The sequence below is a fragment of the Hyalella azteca genome, unplaced genomic scaffold (assembly GCF_000764305.2).
Source record: "Hyalella azteca isolate HAZT.00-mixed unplaced genomic scaffold, Hazt_2.0.2 contig14321, whole genome shotgun sequence".
Lineage (NCBI taxonomy): Eukaryota > Metazoa > Arthropoda > Malacostraca > Amphipoda > Hyalellidae > Hyalella > Hyalella azteca.
In genome coordinates this window covers 221-18,006 of record NW_025944211.1, presented here as the reverse complement: position 1 = coordinate 18,006, position 17,786 = coordinate 221, and the positions used below count along the sequence as shown (strand labels likewise).

The 17,786-nt window shown below is 41.0% G+C and overlaps 1 protein-coding gene across 1 annotated transcript; it reads right to left on the bottom strand.

The window, feature by feature from the left end:
- Positions 1 to 5: 5 nt before the first annotated feature.
- On the bottom strand, positions 6 to 17,481 carry LOC108675748 (nuclear pore complex protein Nup98-Nup96; the record flags this gene model as incomplete). Its single annotated transcript, XM_018163779.1, has 26 exons — positions 6 to 433; positions 690 to 1,261; positions 1,395 to 2,064; positions 2,447 to 2,647; positions 3,067 to 3,304; positions 3,632 to 3,713; positions 4,175 to 4,329; positions 4,614 to 4,861; positions 5,314 to 5,463; positions 5,890 to 6,117; positions 6,529 to 6,673; positions 8,895 to 9,326; positions 9,649 to 9,816; positions 10,337 to 10,612; positions 10,886 to 11,038; positions 11,725 to 11,826; positions 12,575 to 12,697; positions 13,203 to 13,522; positions 13,786 to 14,199; positions 14,425 to 14,674; positions 15,003 to 15,133; positions 15,361 to 15,492; positions 15,835 to 16,048; positions 16,409 to 16,530; positions 16,914 to 17,057; positions 17,329 to 17,481. Coding segments are annotated over 26 exons (6,251 nt in total), but the record flags the coding sequence as incomplete, so codon positions are not given.
- Positions 17,482 to 17,786: the final 305 nt, after the last annotated feature.

Below are 17,786 nucleotides of genomic sequence, written 5' to 3'. Positions count from 1 at the left end.
AAACATCACCTTGCGACAGCCGCAAGGTATTGGCGAGTCAACGTATTGAGTTCTTGCAGTGTGCAGTCTTTGCTGAGAGGTAGCGAGGCAATTTGCTTAGCCACAGCAGTGGTGGCAGCCAAGTCATCTCCGAGAACAGCTCTCAGCACTCCGATTACCACGCGGCTAACTTCGGACACACAGAGTCTGTGCTTGGATGTTGGTGTTTGGAGGCTATTGAGCTGTGAGCAGAGCGCTAGTAGTCGCGGTCTCAATGCCTCGACTTTGTCTTTTGAAGGCTGCTGGGATGATTTGATCTCTTCCACGCATTCCAAAACGTGAAGGTAATGAGCGTAAACTGCGCCCCCGATCTTCCAGTCGGACACGTTCACATCTAAGCTGTCAGAGCTTGCCTCGAATGCCATGATGAAGCGACGGAGATACTGGTGGTCCTCTGCCGAATATTACGAATCAAGATTACAAACAATGGAATATCAAGTAGAGTGAACGGGCAACAATTATGTATTAAATTTAAATTAATTTCAAGACAGAAGTATGTTATACAAACTGAAAACACTTTCAAGACACAGAACTTTTGTTGATAATTCTGTAATTAATTTAACATACTCGACCATGACATGAAAAACTAGCCCTAACGAAAGAATTTACATGATAGCATGAATAATACAAAGGTCGCAGATGTCACTCACCATTAATGATGGCATTGGGAGCAATGGTGTCGATAAGCAGCTTGTGGGCTCTGTCCAGATCACCAGCCTTGATGAGGTACCAGGCTTCTTCTTCGAACATATCCAGAGAACGAGCAAGAATAGCTTTAGATTCATTTATCCATTGCTCTGGTACTTTGAGAAGATTGATTATGAAAGACTCCCTTTCTTCATATGAATCAAGGTCTCCAAAATCTTGCACCACAGAGTCGTCTACGTCATCGATGACCTCATCTGCGTTCACATCCGCTGAAGGTGTGCGTGGAGCTCGTCGAGTGATGTCTGTGTCCATAGAAATTTCGTCGTCGCCGTCGACGAAGCCAACGTCGTCGTCCATGGCGGGATCAGGGTGGTCACGACCCACGACGTTGGTCATCTCCATGTCATACTGGCCAACGTTCGTTACATCTCTAGCACCAGCCTTGATGTTTTCAGACGCGTTTCGAGCAGCAAGCATTTTTTTGTAGAGTTTTGTGAAAGAGTCGTCTTCTTTCTCAATGCCTTCTACGATTTGTACGTGGCGGCTTAACAATGATTGAACTTCACTTGCACGACTGGAAAAAAGAGAAATAGCATGAAATAAGCAAATGAGAAACATCGATGAGTCAAACAAGTGATTGTAAAAGTGTAGTAGCCAAATTAGAATATTTATGTTCAATTACTAAGAACCATGAAGAAAATGCTTACCACTTCTCTTCCTTGAGAGACATGAGGACGAATACAGCCCAGTGCCAGAGCCCCACAGATTCTAAGTGAGCCGCCATGGCGAGATGCAGAGCATTGCCGACGATGGGATTCAAGCGGTCATAACCAAGTGAATGGATGAGGGCCATCAGTAACCAGCTGGCCGACACGTCAAGAGGATCAGGAGTGACGGCAGCAGGATTGAGGAGTTGGTCGAGTCGGTAGGCGGGATCAGCATAAAGCTTCAGCAAGTGATAGCAAACATCATAACACACGCGCGATGCAGAGTCCGGCAGCGTGTGTTCCGCAAGATAACGAGGCAGCGGTTCCTGGCAGTAAGGCGACGCAGGGGCAAGCTCGTCTTTCAGTAGCCCAGCTCCACGCTCATATTCAGCCAATGCCTCGCTGATGGTGCACGTGGACGGGCACACGTACCACAAATGTACGGCCAAAGCGCGGCGCCAATCCAACCCTTTACAAACGTTAACAAAGGCATTGCTAGAAGTGTGCGTAGCTTTGCCGGCCGCCAGTACATAGAGCAATAAACGTCCCGGGGAGAGAAATGCATCAGCATTGCACTCTGCCCAGTTAGAGAGCTGCTTTGCAACGATCTGTCGTGGAGCGTCGTTACCCATGCAGATTTGAGCCAACAGTAGAGCCAGATGGTGGTCTCCTGAACGCAGAATTGGAAAATTGATCTTATTACTTGAGTAATCACTTAGATTTTCTTATAATTTCGTAACTATTGAGGAATTCATGGATAAACATTTTCTTGTTAAGATTTGGAGAATCAAAAATGTACATCTCGCACACTTAGGATTTAGTTATCAAACATTGGTCTCAATCTTAGCTATCTACTTCGAGCGATCTTACATTGAGCACAACAAAAATCGGTTCTCAGTCCAACACTTATACGAGAATGAGAAAGTCTTCGTTAACAGACAAAGCTCGATGGTTTTATCAGCTGCTAACCACATTAACATGAAACTCACGAAAATGCAAAACTACAATACAAGTGATGGTTTATATAAATTGTCATTCCGATTACTGCTCACCCTTTTCCTGAAGAAGCTCACAAGCACTTTGAATATCTCGGACCGTGAGTCGAGAGAAAACAGCGTCAAGATGTGCCTCAGCATCGTTTCCCTCAAGTGCTATTCTGGCTTCTTCCTCTACAGTGTCCTGACAGACGCTCTCCAGCCACTGACTCATTGTCTCGACACGAGCTCGAGCTTGGATGTAGACTGAGCTGGTAGCTGTGGGAAAGAAATATTAAAATATTTTATTAATAGATTGATAAGATTGATCTATAGAAATCAATTGCTTCTTGAACAGCTATATTTGCTAACGATTTGCAGCTATTGCGCATTTTTCTTAATTAGGAAGCCTTTTGGAGGTCTATATTGCCAATTATTCAAAGGGTCGGACGCAAATGTAAAATGGGTTGGTAGCATTATCATGAACACTAAGGATCTACGGGATGTATTACAATGATGAGAAACTAGAGTTGTTGGGTTGTGAATCCCAAGCTTTCTTATAACTCTATCTCGTTTCCAAGAGATGCATAACATACTGTAACAGGCAATAGTTTTCAAGTTGACTTGGATACAATACGAGATGTAATTAGTTGTCTAACATTTAGATGGCAAAAGGATAATTTATATGCAACACTGACCAGCTTCTTCAAGCCAGCCGTAGTCGAGCTTGCCCCACAATGCCATGCAGAGCTCAAAGACTGGGCAGAGCGGGTGTTGCTGAACAGAGGCGTCGTCACTAGAGCGCACAGCAGCAGCTAGGCTGTGCAGCAGACCTCTGCCGCGGCATGGCTGCAGGCGCGGTGCACTTTTGACAGAGCTCGACGCTGTAGACTTACTGTGCCGCAGCACTTCACGCAGGCACTTCTCCACAACCATCTACGCGGTATAAGTAATAAGAAAATCAGTGCATAGAAAACATTATATAATTGCATATATTACATAGTAAAGGAGACATAATAATGCAAGGTTATTATGCGTCATTTGAAAATAGTTTCATTTTTTTTAGATTTAACATTATTCTGATCTGCAGCAGCTTGCACGAGACGAGACGTGAATTCGATACGTTAATTCAGATAATGTGTAGACATATTTTCTGCTGATGATTACTATAAAATTATTTATATTTTCAGTTACTACACAAAACAATAGAGAATAAAAATTCAACATTTTAGGGATATTAGACTACAAAAAATGATAACTCACAAGTGCAGAGTCGGGGTCAGGAAGGTTCACGCTCGCGGCGGAGAGATCAGTTAAATGTAGTTTTTCAATGTGGATATTGTAGCTGCAAGAGAATAAAGAAAAATCAAAAAGTTTAATTCTACAGGTGAAGTTAAGGTCCAATTAAACGTTCCGTTGAGTTTACTCAAAAGTACCGCGAGTAGTAAGAAAATATAAATAGCTATCTATTTTTTAGATAGCGTTAGAAGAGGAAGACAAAGTCATATAACGAAGTGGCCATACAAATTGTTGTTAGTGCAACATTTTTTTCGTATTTTTATCGTTAAAATAAAAATTTGAAATACTTTCCTGCTCTACCCGGTACTATCATGAATCACACTACACTTTCAGTTTGAGTGCTATCATGTGTATAAAATAACTACTACGAACTTCCCCCAACAGACTCACGTCAGATATTTCGCCCTATCACCAGCTACTTAACGTGACATCAAAGCACAAAGTAACGCTGTGGACAAATAACGTGACACCAAGTGTAGCCACACACAGTAGCGTAATTCTACTCACAGAGGCAAGTCAGGCAGGGCGTGGTGGGAGGGTCGAGCATACGATGAGGCTTGAATGGACTGCTGGAATAAATACGGTGCAGCGGCACCGGGAGCCTCAGTGCTGTACTTGAGACGCTTCTCTCTTGCGCTTGCCTCTGCTGCTACCACATCCACCTGAACGCAGATCATACAAGTGATGACCCTTCTATTCCAACTAATGAATAGAGCTTGGCAATAAAGGTGAATTTTTTTTCATTTTAGTGAAAATCAAGAAGATATCCTGCGCGTTCACTCGTCTAATTACGGTTTAATATGATTCTCCATGCTAAAGTATTAGTTAGCAAGGAAGAAGCAGCTTCTATTCATGCCAAGATGTTAGCACTGACAGATATACAACTTTCGCGAATGCTCTCACGCCGAAACAATTTTTTTTAAACCGAAGACGCCCAAACACTAACCTCAGTGCCAAGAGGCTGGCCAGTGTGCAGCAGCTGGAAAGATGGTCCCCAGCCGACCCGCGAGCGTCGCCCCATGAAGGCGCCGAGGTCACACAAGTTCTTGTGCTGGCCATGCAAGACGCTGGAGCTCAGAGGCACCACATCCAAGTGTTGAGGGGTGACCTGAGCAGGGAACGGCGCCTTGCCGCCTCCAGAAGGCAGCGCAGGGTACGAGGACCGTGGGCCGCGGTAGTGAGATGCACCCAAAGCTGTAATACAAACTTGGTCGTTAGCAAATGAATTTTCCAATATTATCATTATTCATGAGATGAATGATTTTCTGAGCAAGGTCTAGCTAAATAACAGCTTGAAAGAGATTATTTCCATAATTACTCATATAGGTATGTCAGTATTGGCCATGTTCAGAAGAAGCTAACAATAAATTTGAATCATTCCTGTGGATAAATAAGTATATACATAAGTGTCGGATGTTCTTTTTTTAAAATAATGTGGTCATTATCAGTACATGCAAATTTAGTTAGTAGTAAAGGAACGGTACGGTGACATTACACGAGAAAATTGTGCAGGCCTCGGCATTGAAGAAGAGAAACAGCTGAACCATTTGGTAAAAAAACATATAAATGAACGAAAAAATATCTAACTCAGAAGTCAAGACACTGCGAAAGATAAGAGTAAGTACTCAGATCTCTGATGGCCTTACAGTCAGTTTGCTGAGGAAGACCTGATACTTGTGACGCCAGTTTGGGCCGAAGCACGGTACGCTCCCCAGCACTTGGACTCAGTCGCCCTTCTGGCATGTCTCCCATCAAGTCGTGACCCACGGAGCTGCGACTCAGCTCAAGCCGCCGCCCTTCATGTGCAATAAAACCACATATTAGAGGTCATACAAATAACTAAATACCCACATTGAAAAAATAACTCCAAAAATTTGTACCTGAGAAGAAGACGTTAATCGTATTTAATTATAAAATTAAAGTACAACGTAGCATGAAGAGTCACGAGGATGGTCGAAAAATTTTAGTTGCTCCAAAATTAGTAGAATGTTTTCCATTGCTTACTAAGGTAACGTTACACCTGGATCACAGTTACTTTCTTTGTACATTTTTCGTAGCTCACTAAGCTGATAGCAGAAAGTTACCTCAAAATTTATAACTTGTCTCAACGATTCAATAAACTACGAAATTGGGAAAATTTTACCGAAAAATCCAAAACTCCTTTTCTATTTCAACTAAGACTACACATGAACGATGCATATCACATTTTCTGGAGAACTAACCAGCAAACTTTTTAACCAACGACTCTGGGAGATCTCTTGTCTCTAACATGGCGCTCCGTTTAGCTGTGGCCCCATCAACACAAGTGAAGTCCATAGCTGAGTCCTGCAGTACAGTTTTTGAGCCAAACCTGTCACCAACATCACCCATGCCTTCCTCATCGTAATCTTCATCCATGGGGAAGAGGTTTGCAGTGAGTTGCTGTAGCGCTCGACTTGTTCCACTGGCTCCTGTCGTACGTAGCATTGATACAATAAATATGCAATTTTTCGACACGAGTACGGTTCAGTTGCAAGCAATAGATCACCAACAAAATTTCTTGCAAATTATCAAACGTAATGTAAAATTTTAACTTTTATGGCAGACTCGATAAAATTCTAAACCAAAGTTTAGATTCCTTGATAATAATAACTACAACACAGTAGAGCAAAAAGTTATTTAAGCTGAATAAAGGAATGGTTGAATGTTGAAGAAGAAATATACCAAGTAATTGCATATTTCACAGCCGATAAATATTTTTTTCTCCCATTTTGGGAACATCCTAAACGAATGAGGACAGAAGCTTCATTTAAACTTTATAGGCAAAAATTATATTATTAATGACGAAATTATTTTATTATCAACAACACTATTTAACTTACCCTGGGAATGATAAGGTAGTCCTAGAGACGCTCCCTCGTGGGGTTCAGCAGCAAACGAGTCCAGAAACATCTCCCCAGGCACCGAGGCAGCGGCGGCCGCAGCGGTGTTACGGAGCATGGAGCTACCGCTCGATGAAGGTAGGTTCTACAAGGTAGATGGTATGATTTGGTATCAATCATCATTGTGCTATTATTCTTCAATAATATTAAGGGTTGTCAACTTGTCATTGTACAACATATGGCAGGAACAAAACTGCGAGTTTCTGCCGCGTCTAGGTCGTGAGAGTACCCCTGACCGGCACACTTGTAATAATAGTACACTTGTCTGGGTTTCAGGCGAGGACAACAGCAGAGACCCACACGCCAGCACCGTGCGCGCCAAGGTGCGTATCCTAGCTTCTAAAGGTATGACAACCAAGTGCCTACTTCGAAACCTATTACTCTTTGGCTGCCATCTTTTTTCTATCGCAGCCTGTTCTGGTATCTCTCTTTCCCGTTTCTGTATCAGTACACGTGTTTTTTTTTAAATTCCCTTTCTTTTGACCGCTTTATTACACCAGTCACCTGCGTTCGTTGACACAGGCACCCTAAACAAAGATATTGAAAGATACCGCCACTTCTGATTATATTGACAGCACAGGTTATTTGCTCACTAACTTCAATACTGTAATCTCTTTGCCTTTTCCTGACACTATTTATGGTACAATTGTCGAGGGTAGGTGTTGCACATCATCAATTTCTCTGGAATCTTTGTCGAATAGCCCCAGCATAGAAGGTCAACCTCTCTGAAATTCATTAACTGACCTGCAGGCTACCCACAAAAAAAAAAAAACACATCCAACGGCTACAGGACTTTTTCTGAATTATGATTAAATATCATAATAACGGTTATAGAGTAAAACTTCAATTAAAAGCTTAGATGGAACACTGAATAGCAATCCAATAGAATATTTTTAGCAGCCACCGTCATGGAACACTCGAAAAGCGGGAAAAATAGGATTATGAACGAGTTTAAAGGAAAGCATAACGTGCATTGAACCACTTTCATGATACGCAAATTCTAATTACTCTTGGTTACCCAGACTGCCTAATGACTGAGATGCACACCATTTCTAGCTCTGGATTGTGCTACAAAATGTCCCTTTTGCAATATTCACCATTTAATTTGCTTCATGCAAAAACCCTCAAATTTCAACACTTATAGCAGAAAAGCAATAATTCATTAGAATTAATATAAATCAACACGATTTTGAAAAGGTAATAAATACCTCGGATTATCTTTCCAATAACAACACCAGAACGACTACAATATGAAGCTGCCACTTTCCAATGAAGTAACTATTTAAACACGAGTCTTCCACCCCTCCGGGTACGAGAGAAGGAATTGATAAGATTAGGAAGAAGGCGAACTCAAAGAGCTTTCGAACAATCCTTTATTGTGAACACGAGGAACCAACTCATCCCAGAGAAACAAAACAAAAACAAGCGTAATCAAACAAAATCAAGCGACTTGAATATAGAATCAGAAGTTTACAAAGCCGAGTAATAGTGCTAAATCAACAGAATCCACAGTGTAGAAATGGGTTTAAGCGATAGTATCTTTACTGCAGAATAAATTCATAGTTTTTAATCAACAGCATTTTTCCAGTTAACTAATAAGGCTGAATGAAGAATCAACAAGATCCATACAGCAAGTTTGAAACACTGAATTAATTGGTTCTAAAGAACGCAAGCATGTATAACTTTTAATTCATATATAGTACGAAAGAAATTAAATGACCCGAACTTATGTCAAAGCATTCTAAAAGTCAGTTTTTTCAATTGGTATTAATAGAGTATTATAATTATAAGGATTCTTCTTATTATTATTACCATTATTATCAAACAGACTGAAATACCCATATAAATTGTAACGTTAGGAGGCGATATAGGCGAGACAAAAACAGGCCAGCATTCAAACTAAGTCACGCATCAGAAAAACATTAATATTGGGGGATTTATACCGGTGGTTATTAGATGAAATTAAATCGAAAAAAAAGAAAAGTCTAGAACCGATTGGTCATGCCTTCATGAGGGCATGATTTCAATTAAGATAAAATTCACACTAAGCTCAAAAATATATGCAAGTTTAGTCTTTACTGCCCAACTCAGCAAATTCGTGCACCAAATTTGTCGCGATTTACTGATGAAGCCCTCAAGCAGGTGGCAAGTTCATCAGAAATGAACGATTATACAAGTAACCAGGTAAGTGATATTATCAATCAACATCACCCGTGCAAGAGTGAACAAAGTACTGACACGAACCAGATAAACTTTGGAAAAATTCAGTGAACTGAATTCGGGATAATAAAGGATCAACAAGTTACCTGCTGCTGCAGGTGGGAAGGTGAATCGCGAAGACGAAGGGAAGTGGGAAGCAAATGGTGGGTGGGAGGTGGGGAAAGCAAGCCTTGTGTTGGGGGTCCCCCATTTGCGACTGGGGACCCAGGACCACCCAAGCCACTGGAGGAGGTCGAGAGAGACCCAGATGAAGTGGTGGTGGCAGGAGTGGCAGTAGACGTCTCGACGTCAGCGTCAGCGTTGTACGTCAGCACCGAGGTCGACACCAGGAGTTTATTGGCGGAAGATTTGATGAGCGAAGCGTCCGTGGTTTTGCGATGGTAAGCGTCCGTCCCTTGTTGCTGCTGCTGCTGTTGACGTTGTTTTGCCAGTTGCTGTTGTTGCTGTGCTTTCAGAAGGTCTTCCGGACCAAACTCATCACTGTTGTCTTCTAAGCCGTACTTGGAGAAGTGATTCACCTTACATGGGAAAAAATATCAGTGAAAAATATGATTATGTTATGTTGGGATTATCTAAGAAGTTCTGGAAAAACAAATCGAAAAACAGTAAACAAACATTTTCTCAGTAAATATATCAACAAGTTTTAATGAACAGGTGCATATGATTAATTAAATTAACACAGCAAAATGTCCTTGAGTTTAAAATGGTCGGTCTCTAGAAACCAAAATTTAACACAGAAACTGAATCACTGTAGCGTGTTGTCGTTTACCAAAAATTTTCAAGTTCTGCATAGGAAAATTTTCCAATGTAATTTCTAATAATTGTCTAGTTAATAGTCACCTTGAAGACCCATGAGCCAGTATCAGGCCTATACTCCAAAAACTTGGCCCCCAGACCGAGACATTTCTTCTCGAGGTACTGCGACCAGCCCATGGCCTCCAGCCTCTCGTTATCCTTGATCACGTCGCGGGAGCTCTTGTCGATAGGCCACACGGCGTCCAGGGTGATCTGTGAAGGCGGTGAAAATTTAGTGCATCGGACAAATGTAATTAAATGATAGACAAGAGAACGGGAAATAAAGCTCCATAAACGAAATAGTACATTATGTTCAAATTCTTGATACGAACAATTTTAATTAAACTGTAGCAATTATTTTGCAGATGATGACAATGTTGAAGGTAAAGACAAGTAGGTAATATGTTGATTACAGATGCTGGCAATAGGGCATAGTAACCTGAATGAAATCAGATTTGAAGTTGCACCATAAATGTGCCGCCAACCTGACCAAAAAACCCTTACAAATTAGTCAAACAATTTCAAGACAGAACTATACTTATCCATACAAATGGCATTGTACAAAACTTTTAATTACAGCTCCTTGGTAAATTCTGTCATCAAAATAATGAAGCCCAGAAAACGTAGGATTAATATAAATTCACGAAGAACGTCTTACTCAGTTAACCCCTTAAATGTGAATAAATTAAACAATATAGCACAATTTATTAAACAATTGTAGACTGTGACTTACCACGGCAGGTTTGTTGAGTCCTTCGCCAACTTGAGGCTTGTCCGTGCCGTCAGGATATACTTCCACTGCCTTGCGCACGATGAACACGATGCTGTCCAAGTCTAGTCCCATCACGTCCGTCTCTGACGTGAAGCAAATGTTGCCGTAGCCTTCACGACCAACGCTGAAGTTCTCAACCAAACACTGGCCATTCTCATCGATGAGGTTCGCTAGTTCAGACATGGACGGTATTGTGTAGTACCCCGCACGCGTCAGTTTGATGCCCGTAGGGTGAGGCTGTGGAAACGAGTTACATCAGTAATAAGACATCCCAATATCACAGGAATTGTGTTACCAAATTCTGACGAAATTATACTTTTGCACAAAATTTCTCTTCGTCAAGTAAATAAGAGATAATTACATTCAATATTTTCCCAAAAATATGTCATTTCCCAACGTATCTCAAACTTTCATATCTTTCTAAGTCAATGGCCAACAATTGATCTAACAATCTATAATCACTAATGGGAAAGGAATCCCAGCACCAAAGGAAAAATATCAAAATCTTACCGGGTTGTTTGACTGAGACACGTCCCGGTCTGAGAAGTCCCGAGAGGAAGCCTCGAAGATTGTGTAGTTGGCATTGCTGGTATTGCCCATGTTGGAGGACATGTTGCCCGCGTCACCAGTGAGCGAGACATTCCCGTTGCTGGCATCGCGATTCTGGCAGGAAAAGTGAAGATGGAGTGATAAATTTTCTGGTAAGGTGCATGTTGTGGGCCAACAATTCCCCAATTTCACAATCAATGCATATTCCTTTACGTGGACCAGCATGCTGGAGGCTATTTGTAGCATATTTAATCAAGTGCTAAAGGCCATAGGAGTGCAAGTCCACAGCCACTGCCTCAACACTTCACAAATACAAGTCCATACATGGCCATACCGGACCTATCTTTCTAGTCATTGGCTGCGACGCGGTGGAGAGATGGCGTAAGTGATAAGATTGGGTAATATTGGGTTTGTATTTGTAATGTCAGGTATGAAGTAGTACGAGAATCGGTCAGGTTTTTAGTGATGCAGAGTAGCTAGCTCCGAGGCTGAGGATAGCGATTGCATATTGAGAGTGGGCCTTAGCTTCAAGGCTAGTTTAGAAATTAGAACAGATGCCATTGGCTGCGCTCTCAAATCTGGGATCAAAGCCATGCAGTGTATCTACATTCCAGATCCTAACAATACAGAATGAATTATACGTGAACAAGGTTCACAAAAAAATTCATACACTGCACCACAGAAAAATAGCAGGCAAAATTTACATAAAGTTCGCCATTCATTATAAATATTTTAAAACAAAACAATAATGGAATTTATTGCAATAAACTACTCATGACAAAAAGATGCAAACAACTCACCCCATACGAACGACCGCCGCCATTTAAATCGGTAATGGTGTCGTTAAAGTTGCCAGCAGCACACTTCTTAGCCAAGTTTAGTTTTTTAATGTTGTTCCGGCCCTGAGGAAAAAAATTATTAATTGTTTAATCAATCTTTGTACGAAGAATATCAGATATTAATTAGTCCATGAGCAATATTATATTGTATGACATATATATAGGTACCTTCCAGAATCTAAAAGATTTGCTCAAGCTTCATTAAAAATAGTTTTGATAATTGAAGAAATTATTGAAAATGAATTTTCAGCAGCTAAGTAATCATTCAAGCATCTAACATGAAGTACTCAATTCAATGGGAAAAATGGTGACGCAATAACGCTGGGGCAAGATCCCTATTTCTAAGCGGAACATATGAATCCTATGCAAAATTTTTCGAGAAGGAACCGCACGAGAATGTATATTTCACCCCTTACTAATTAATCCCAAGATTTTGGAATGAAGTTTTAAGAAGTAGAATCGAAAAGATGACCAACATCAATAGGATATATAAAGTTGTTAAATGCAGATATGCAAGACAAAATCACGTTATAGTGGCTGCAACTTGCGCAGTTACATGCATACAGTCTAAAAAAAAAAGACCTCGTCATTCGCCCCTATGTTAAGTTCATGACGGCTATTTCTTCATCGATTCAGATTCAGTCCACAGGTGAGAAATGGTAAGAGACCAGCAATCCTATATAAGATAAACTGCTACAGAAATATCTATAGGTAAAATTTACGACTGAATTAGATGTTTGATGCAGGAAATTTGGCATCCTTATTATAAGTGACGAGCTGAAGTTGGCGTCACAATAAGCTTACGAAATACCTTGATAATATCAGGCGTTGCAGAAGTGTCTGCAAGCTGAGGAGAGACGGGAGGGTGGAGGGGTGACGTGAGGGGTGACTGTCCTCTGTCCAGGCCAACACTAGGAGTGCTCGAGCGACTTCCCTGTTATGAAATTTATCATTTTCTTTCACGTATCACCAATGGTCAGGGGATGTGTTAGTAAGGGGCTGTGTTAGTCAGAACTCGTGTTAGTACACGTAGCGGCCGAGTTCTCGTCTGTGATTGGAGGTTTTAGCTTGAGAAGCCGTCAGTGATTGGCTAATGAAGTTACGATATATATAAAACTATATTGATTGATAGTGCGGTCTCAGATCGTTGGAGTTCGTTGTGGATCCCAAATAAAATGTTCACAACAACTCAGGTAATATATTTCTGCTTTTTGACAAAGCAAAACTATAACGTACAAGCAAGCGGTACACCATTCTTCGCCTCGATAATTAATGGCAATGAAATTTATTGAAAGGAAAGATAGTTATTGATATACTACTGATGAATTGAAATTTTGCAAGATAGAAGATCTCAAGTGACATTTGGCATGAAGATTTTCTAGTACAACCACACTTTAATGACGTCTTAAAATAATATAAATGTTACAATCTGTACGAACCGAAGTGCCGGTGGATGAAAGCAGCATGCCATTTTTGGCGCTATTGAAGACCTTGAGGTTGAGCTTCTTGACGCTGGGGAAGGTTTTCGTCTTGAAGATTTCTTCGCCGCCATTGGACTCGTTGGTGTCATCAAGACCAGCAAAGAGGAGGCTTCTGTTGTTCATCAGATTACCGGCATCGCCAATGGAGGAGTTGGGGCGAGGCTGAGGGGCGAACGTTTTTTGTGAAGGCAACACATAAGTTGGAGTTCCGGAGCTCCCAGATCCCAGTTTGGCGTTGTTGCCGCTGGCTGGAGGACTCAATAGCTCGTCAGCTTTTCCTGGAACACAGATGTAGATGATCAGAACCATGTAACGTGTACTCAGTCATTCAGACTGGACTAAAATATAAGTAAACGTACTATATCACACTTATCATTGTCAATATATACAGCATTAAATTTTAAAATACAATATTTACCTTATTTGGAGCATGCATGGAAAATCAACACGGAAATTTTACAATATATTGACAGCCTTTGGGTACATCTCTCTTTTACTTCAGGTGTTTGTTTTCAGATTATCGTTCATTCTCAAGACTCACCAGTTGCCGACGCAGGAGTTTTCAGCAGCGATGAATGTCCAAACGGGTTGTCTGTTAGGGCTTTGATGAGGTTAGCAATGTTATTTTCTCCCAGTCCAGCCGCCACAGTGTTATTGTTGCCAAGAAGACCACCACCACCTCCACCTCCAAGAGTTCCAGAAGAGCCAAAACCCCCACCAAGGGTTCCAAAACCTGAGGGTTTATTGGCTGTGTTGTTGAAGCCGAACCCTCCCAACGTGTTGCTGCCGCTGTTGAACGTAGAGCCTGTGTTGAAGGTCAGGCCTCCAGCAGGTTTGTTTTGGTTGGCAGTGTTGCCAAACAAACCTCCTCCTCCCGTGTTGGTGTTCAGGTTGCCAAACAGACCACCACCTCCACCGGTGCTTGTGCCTGTATTGAAAGCTGTTCCTGTGTTGCCTGCAAAATTAAGCAAAATATTTGTTAACATTTTTTCCAGTTAAAAGATTAGTGCTAATGAAATTCAGCGCGCTCTTTCAAGTTGGAAGCAGAAGACTGGAGAAACAAGAATTGAAACCACAAATTCAATATTGCATTGAATAAACCTAGAGCTATCAAATGGAACAGAAATGTTCAATCATTGTGGTTATTTCACCAGATGGTATAGTTTTAATGGTAACTTACCAAACGTCGAGGTGGTGCCAATACCAAAGCCAGGTTTGCTTTGATTGTTTCCAAACAAGCCGCCTCCCGAAGTGGCATTTGCGCCAAAAGGCGATGCCGTGGACGTTGCCCCAAAAGCAGAGGTAGCGCCTGTATTGAAGCCTCCAAAGGCTGGAGTGGCAGCAGGCTTACTGCCGAACAGACCTCCTCCAGTGGACGTCGAGGTAACGGCTCCAAATGCTGGTTTTGGTTGGCTGAACAAGCCTCCACTCTGATGAAATCAAACGCAAGAAAACGGAAGGCCTTAAGATTGATACGCAGAACGTGTACAACACCACAAGTGAATGTGAATTACTTGAATTTCTTTATACAGAATATTACAATAAATAACACACGGGCATGCAATAATGTCAAACTCACTTAAGCAATGCAATGCTTGTTTCCACAAGTGAATAATGTTGGTTTGTTAAGAAAAATCCAATGGAAGTACAAGCAAGTATAGTAAAGTGATAATAACGCAAGTCATAATAATCTCAAAGAGCTCAGCCACAAGGTTCTTGCACTCGTGGTGTTAGATCATGAAAAATAATGAGACCAACCGGCTGAGACGTGGCATTCTGGCCGAAAGAAAAGCCAGTGTTGGTGGCCCCAAACCCAGTACTGGCTGGTTGCTGCTGTCCAAATAAACCACCACCGCTGGTGTTGTTGTTGCTCGGCATGAAGGAGAAGCCTGCAACACATCATCATTATTACTTGTAGAAGTCTATATGACAGAAATCGTCAAATGTTGACTACGAATATACATAAGAAAGTTGAGACTACTCCCTACTCACACACTATATGATAAGAAAGACATAACTGATACCATACGATTAACTAACCATGCATCATTTAATCTCAATATTGGCATTAAACACGATACCCCTTCGATAAATAACTGAAATAACTCGTACAAACCACCAGGTTTGTTCTGCTGAGTGTTTTGGCCGAATGCAAAACTTCCAGTTGATGTTCCTGTCGTTTGGCCGAATGATGGAGTTGTGGTGCTGCTGCCAAAAAGACCGCCACTACTGCTAGGTGCGGCAAACCCTGAAGCAAATAACAACAATCATGATGTAACCGTTGATATTTTTACACATCAACTTAGACTGTATTATACACAAGAATAATAATCAATAGCTACAAACAATTTTAAAAAATGATGATGATGACAAGTTTAAAAGAAATGGGACTTTCAGTATTCATTACAAGTGAAAAATTTAACGAGTTGAAGGGTCATTTACAGTGATAATCTTAGTTGAATTGAAGAACTGTATTTTAACATTTGCGTCTTCCTTATTCTAATAAGAGCTTGACAAATTTAAAAGAAATGACAGCTAAAGAAGCATTAGATGCTTCTTAGCAATTAAGTGGGTTGCAAGATCAGCTGACCTGTATTGGTAGATCCAAAAAGTGGTTTGGTCTCGGCAGGTTTCTGACCAAAGAGACCCCCAGTGTTGGTGGCGGTGGAGCCAAAAAGACCTCCTGTCGAGGCTGTGTTCTGACCAAAAGCCCCTGTCATGAGGCCACCTCCTTGTCCTGGACCCTTGCGATTGGCCAGATAATCTTCAACTCGGAGCTCTTCAAGAGACTTGTTTTCATACTCCTGCACAAAAACAAGTCATGTGTCAGCTGTAGAAGGTTAGGATAGAAACCACACAAACAGGTCTCAGTTTCACCATTCAAGAGCGTGACTTGTAGATTTAGACATGCAGACGTGCTCAGGAGTAATTTAAGATCATTTGCACAGGGATAGAATAAATTCCAATCAATTCACATGAAAAATTTGTCATTTACAAATAGATTATTCAAACCCCGTGTAAGCCATCAGTGATCCATTTAGGACAACTTTTATGCCCACCTTCGAAGATGCAACTTGTACCAGACCACATGGAGAGTAGGTACTCAAATGAACATAAAAATAAAGTTCATATTGTAATTGTCAAGACAATAATTGCAAATTTACCTTCATGCAAGTGATAACTTCAATGCGAGTCTGGATGTTGGTGGTGGTGCTATTCCGGGTCATGGTATCAGTGGCGGTGATGGGCTGATACTTGATGGTCGTCCCCACAGTGCTGCCAGTACCTGCTCAGGAATATATACTAGTCAAAGATCTCAGAAGATTTGTAGAAGCAAATTTGTTAGCTAGCACAAATTTGTAGCTAGCAATGTTCGTAGGTGCACTGGCTGGATAAGAGTTTTTTTTTTCAGAAATAGCTCCACAATCCTTAGGTTTTGGTCTCTTTTACTTTGGTATTGGTCTCTTTTATATCATTAGTTGCAATTGATTCGGGTCGCTATGCATTTAATCTAAAATAATTTTACACATTATCAACAATTACAAATACGAGTACATACCATAAAAACTCTTTTTTATTAAGCAATTTAATTTCTTGAGACACAATAGATAACATCATAAACTGCTTGCAAATCACGGAAAAGAATGAAGCTTTAACGTAATAGCTCACCTGCACCAGAACCAAATAGCCCCCCTGAGCCAGTAGTGTTGAAGAGGCCTCCTCCTGTCGTGTTGGAAGGAGTTGCAAAAGCAAAAGGCTTGTTTTGGGCACCAAAGGCATTGCTGGAGTTGGTGGTGGAACTGCCAAACAGGCCTGCAGCAAAGACAATGTGAAATTTTTCATGTAATGAATAAAATAACGTCTTTGATAATTGGAAATATAATAATTTTAATTAATTGAAGAAATCATCGTGAGACATGAATTAAAGAAGAGGCAAATAGCAAGTAACAGTAACTTTTAAAGCTAACCATCAACACAAAGAGATACAATACATATCACCTGAAACAGTAAAGTTCTCCAGAATTCAAGAAAGACAAAGTAAACAACATAGAAAGACAACATCAAGAAATAGCTTTAATCTCACCACTAGATGCAGTGCCAACGGTGTTCTGTGTGCCAAAAAGACTGCTGCCAGTGTTGCTGGTTGCTGTGGTGAACCCAGTTGGCTTGCTGGCCCCAAAGCCACCAGCTGCAGTGCTGCCAAACAGGCCTGTTCCTCCTGTACTGCCAGTCTGACCTGTAAAAATTTTCCCACAAGGAAAAATCATAGTGGGTAATTTCCATAGAAAAATCAAAGGGGAATCAAGGACAATCAATTTGAAGCAAGTCAATGTGGATAATTCAGCCAGTACCATCAAGAAATTGACTCTAGGATTGGATTGCAGTCATCTCACAAAAGCACAAACAAAAATAAGAAAATTCCAGACTTGAGATCTACAAAGCAGCAAGTGGAAAAATGTCAAGCAAATTTAAATGGTAAAGTAATGAAACACAGAAGAACAGCAGTTTAGTGTTATTATATACAAATTCAAAATTCTAAGT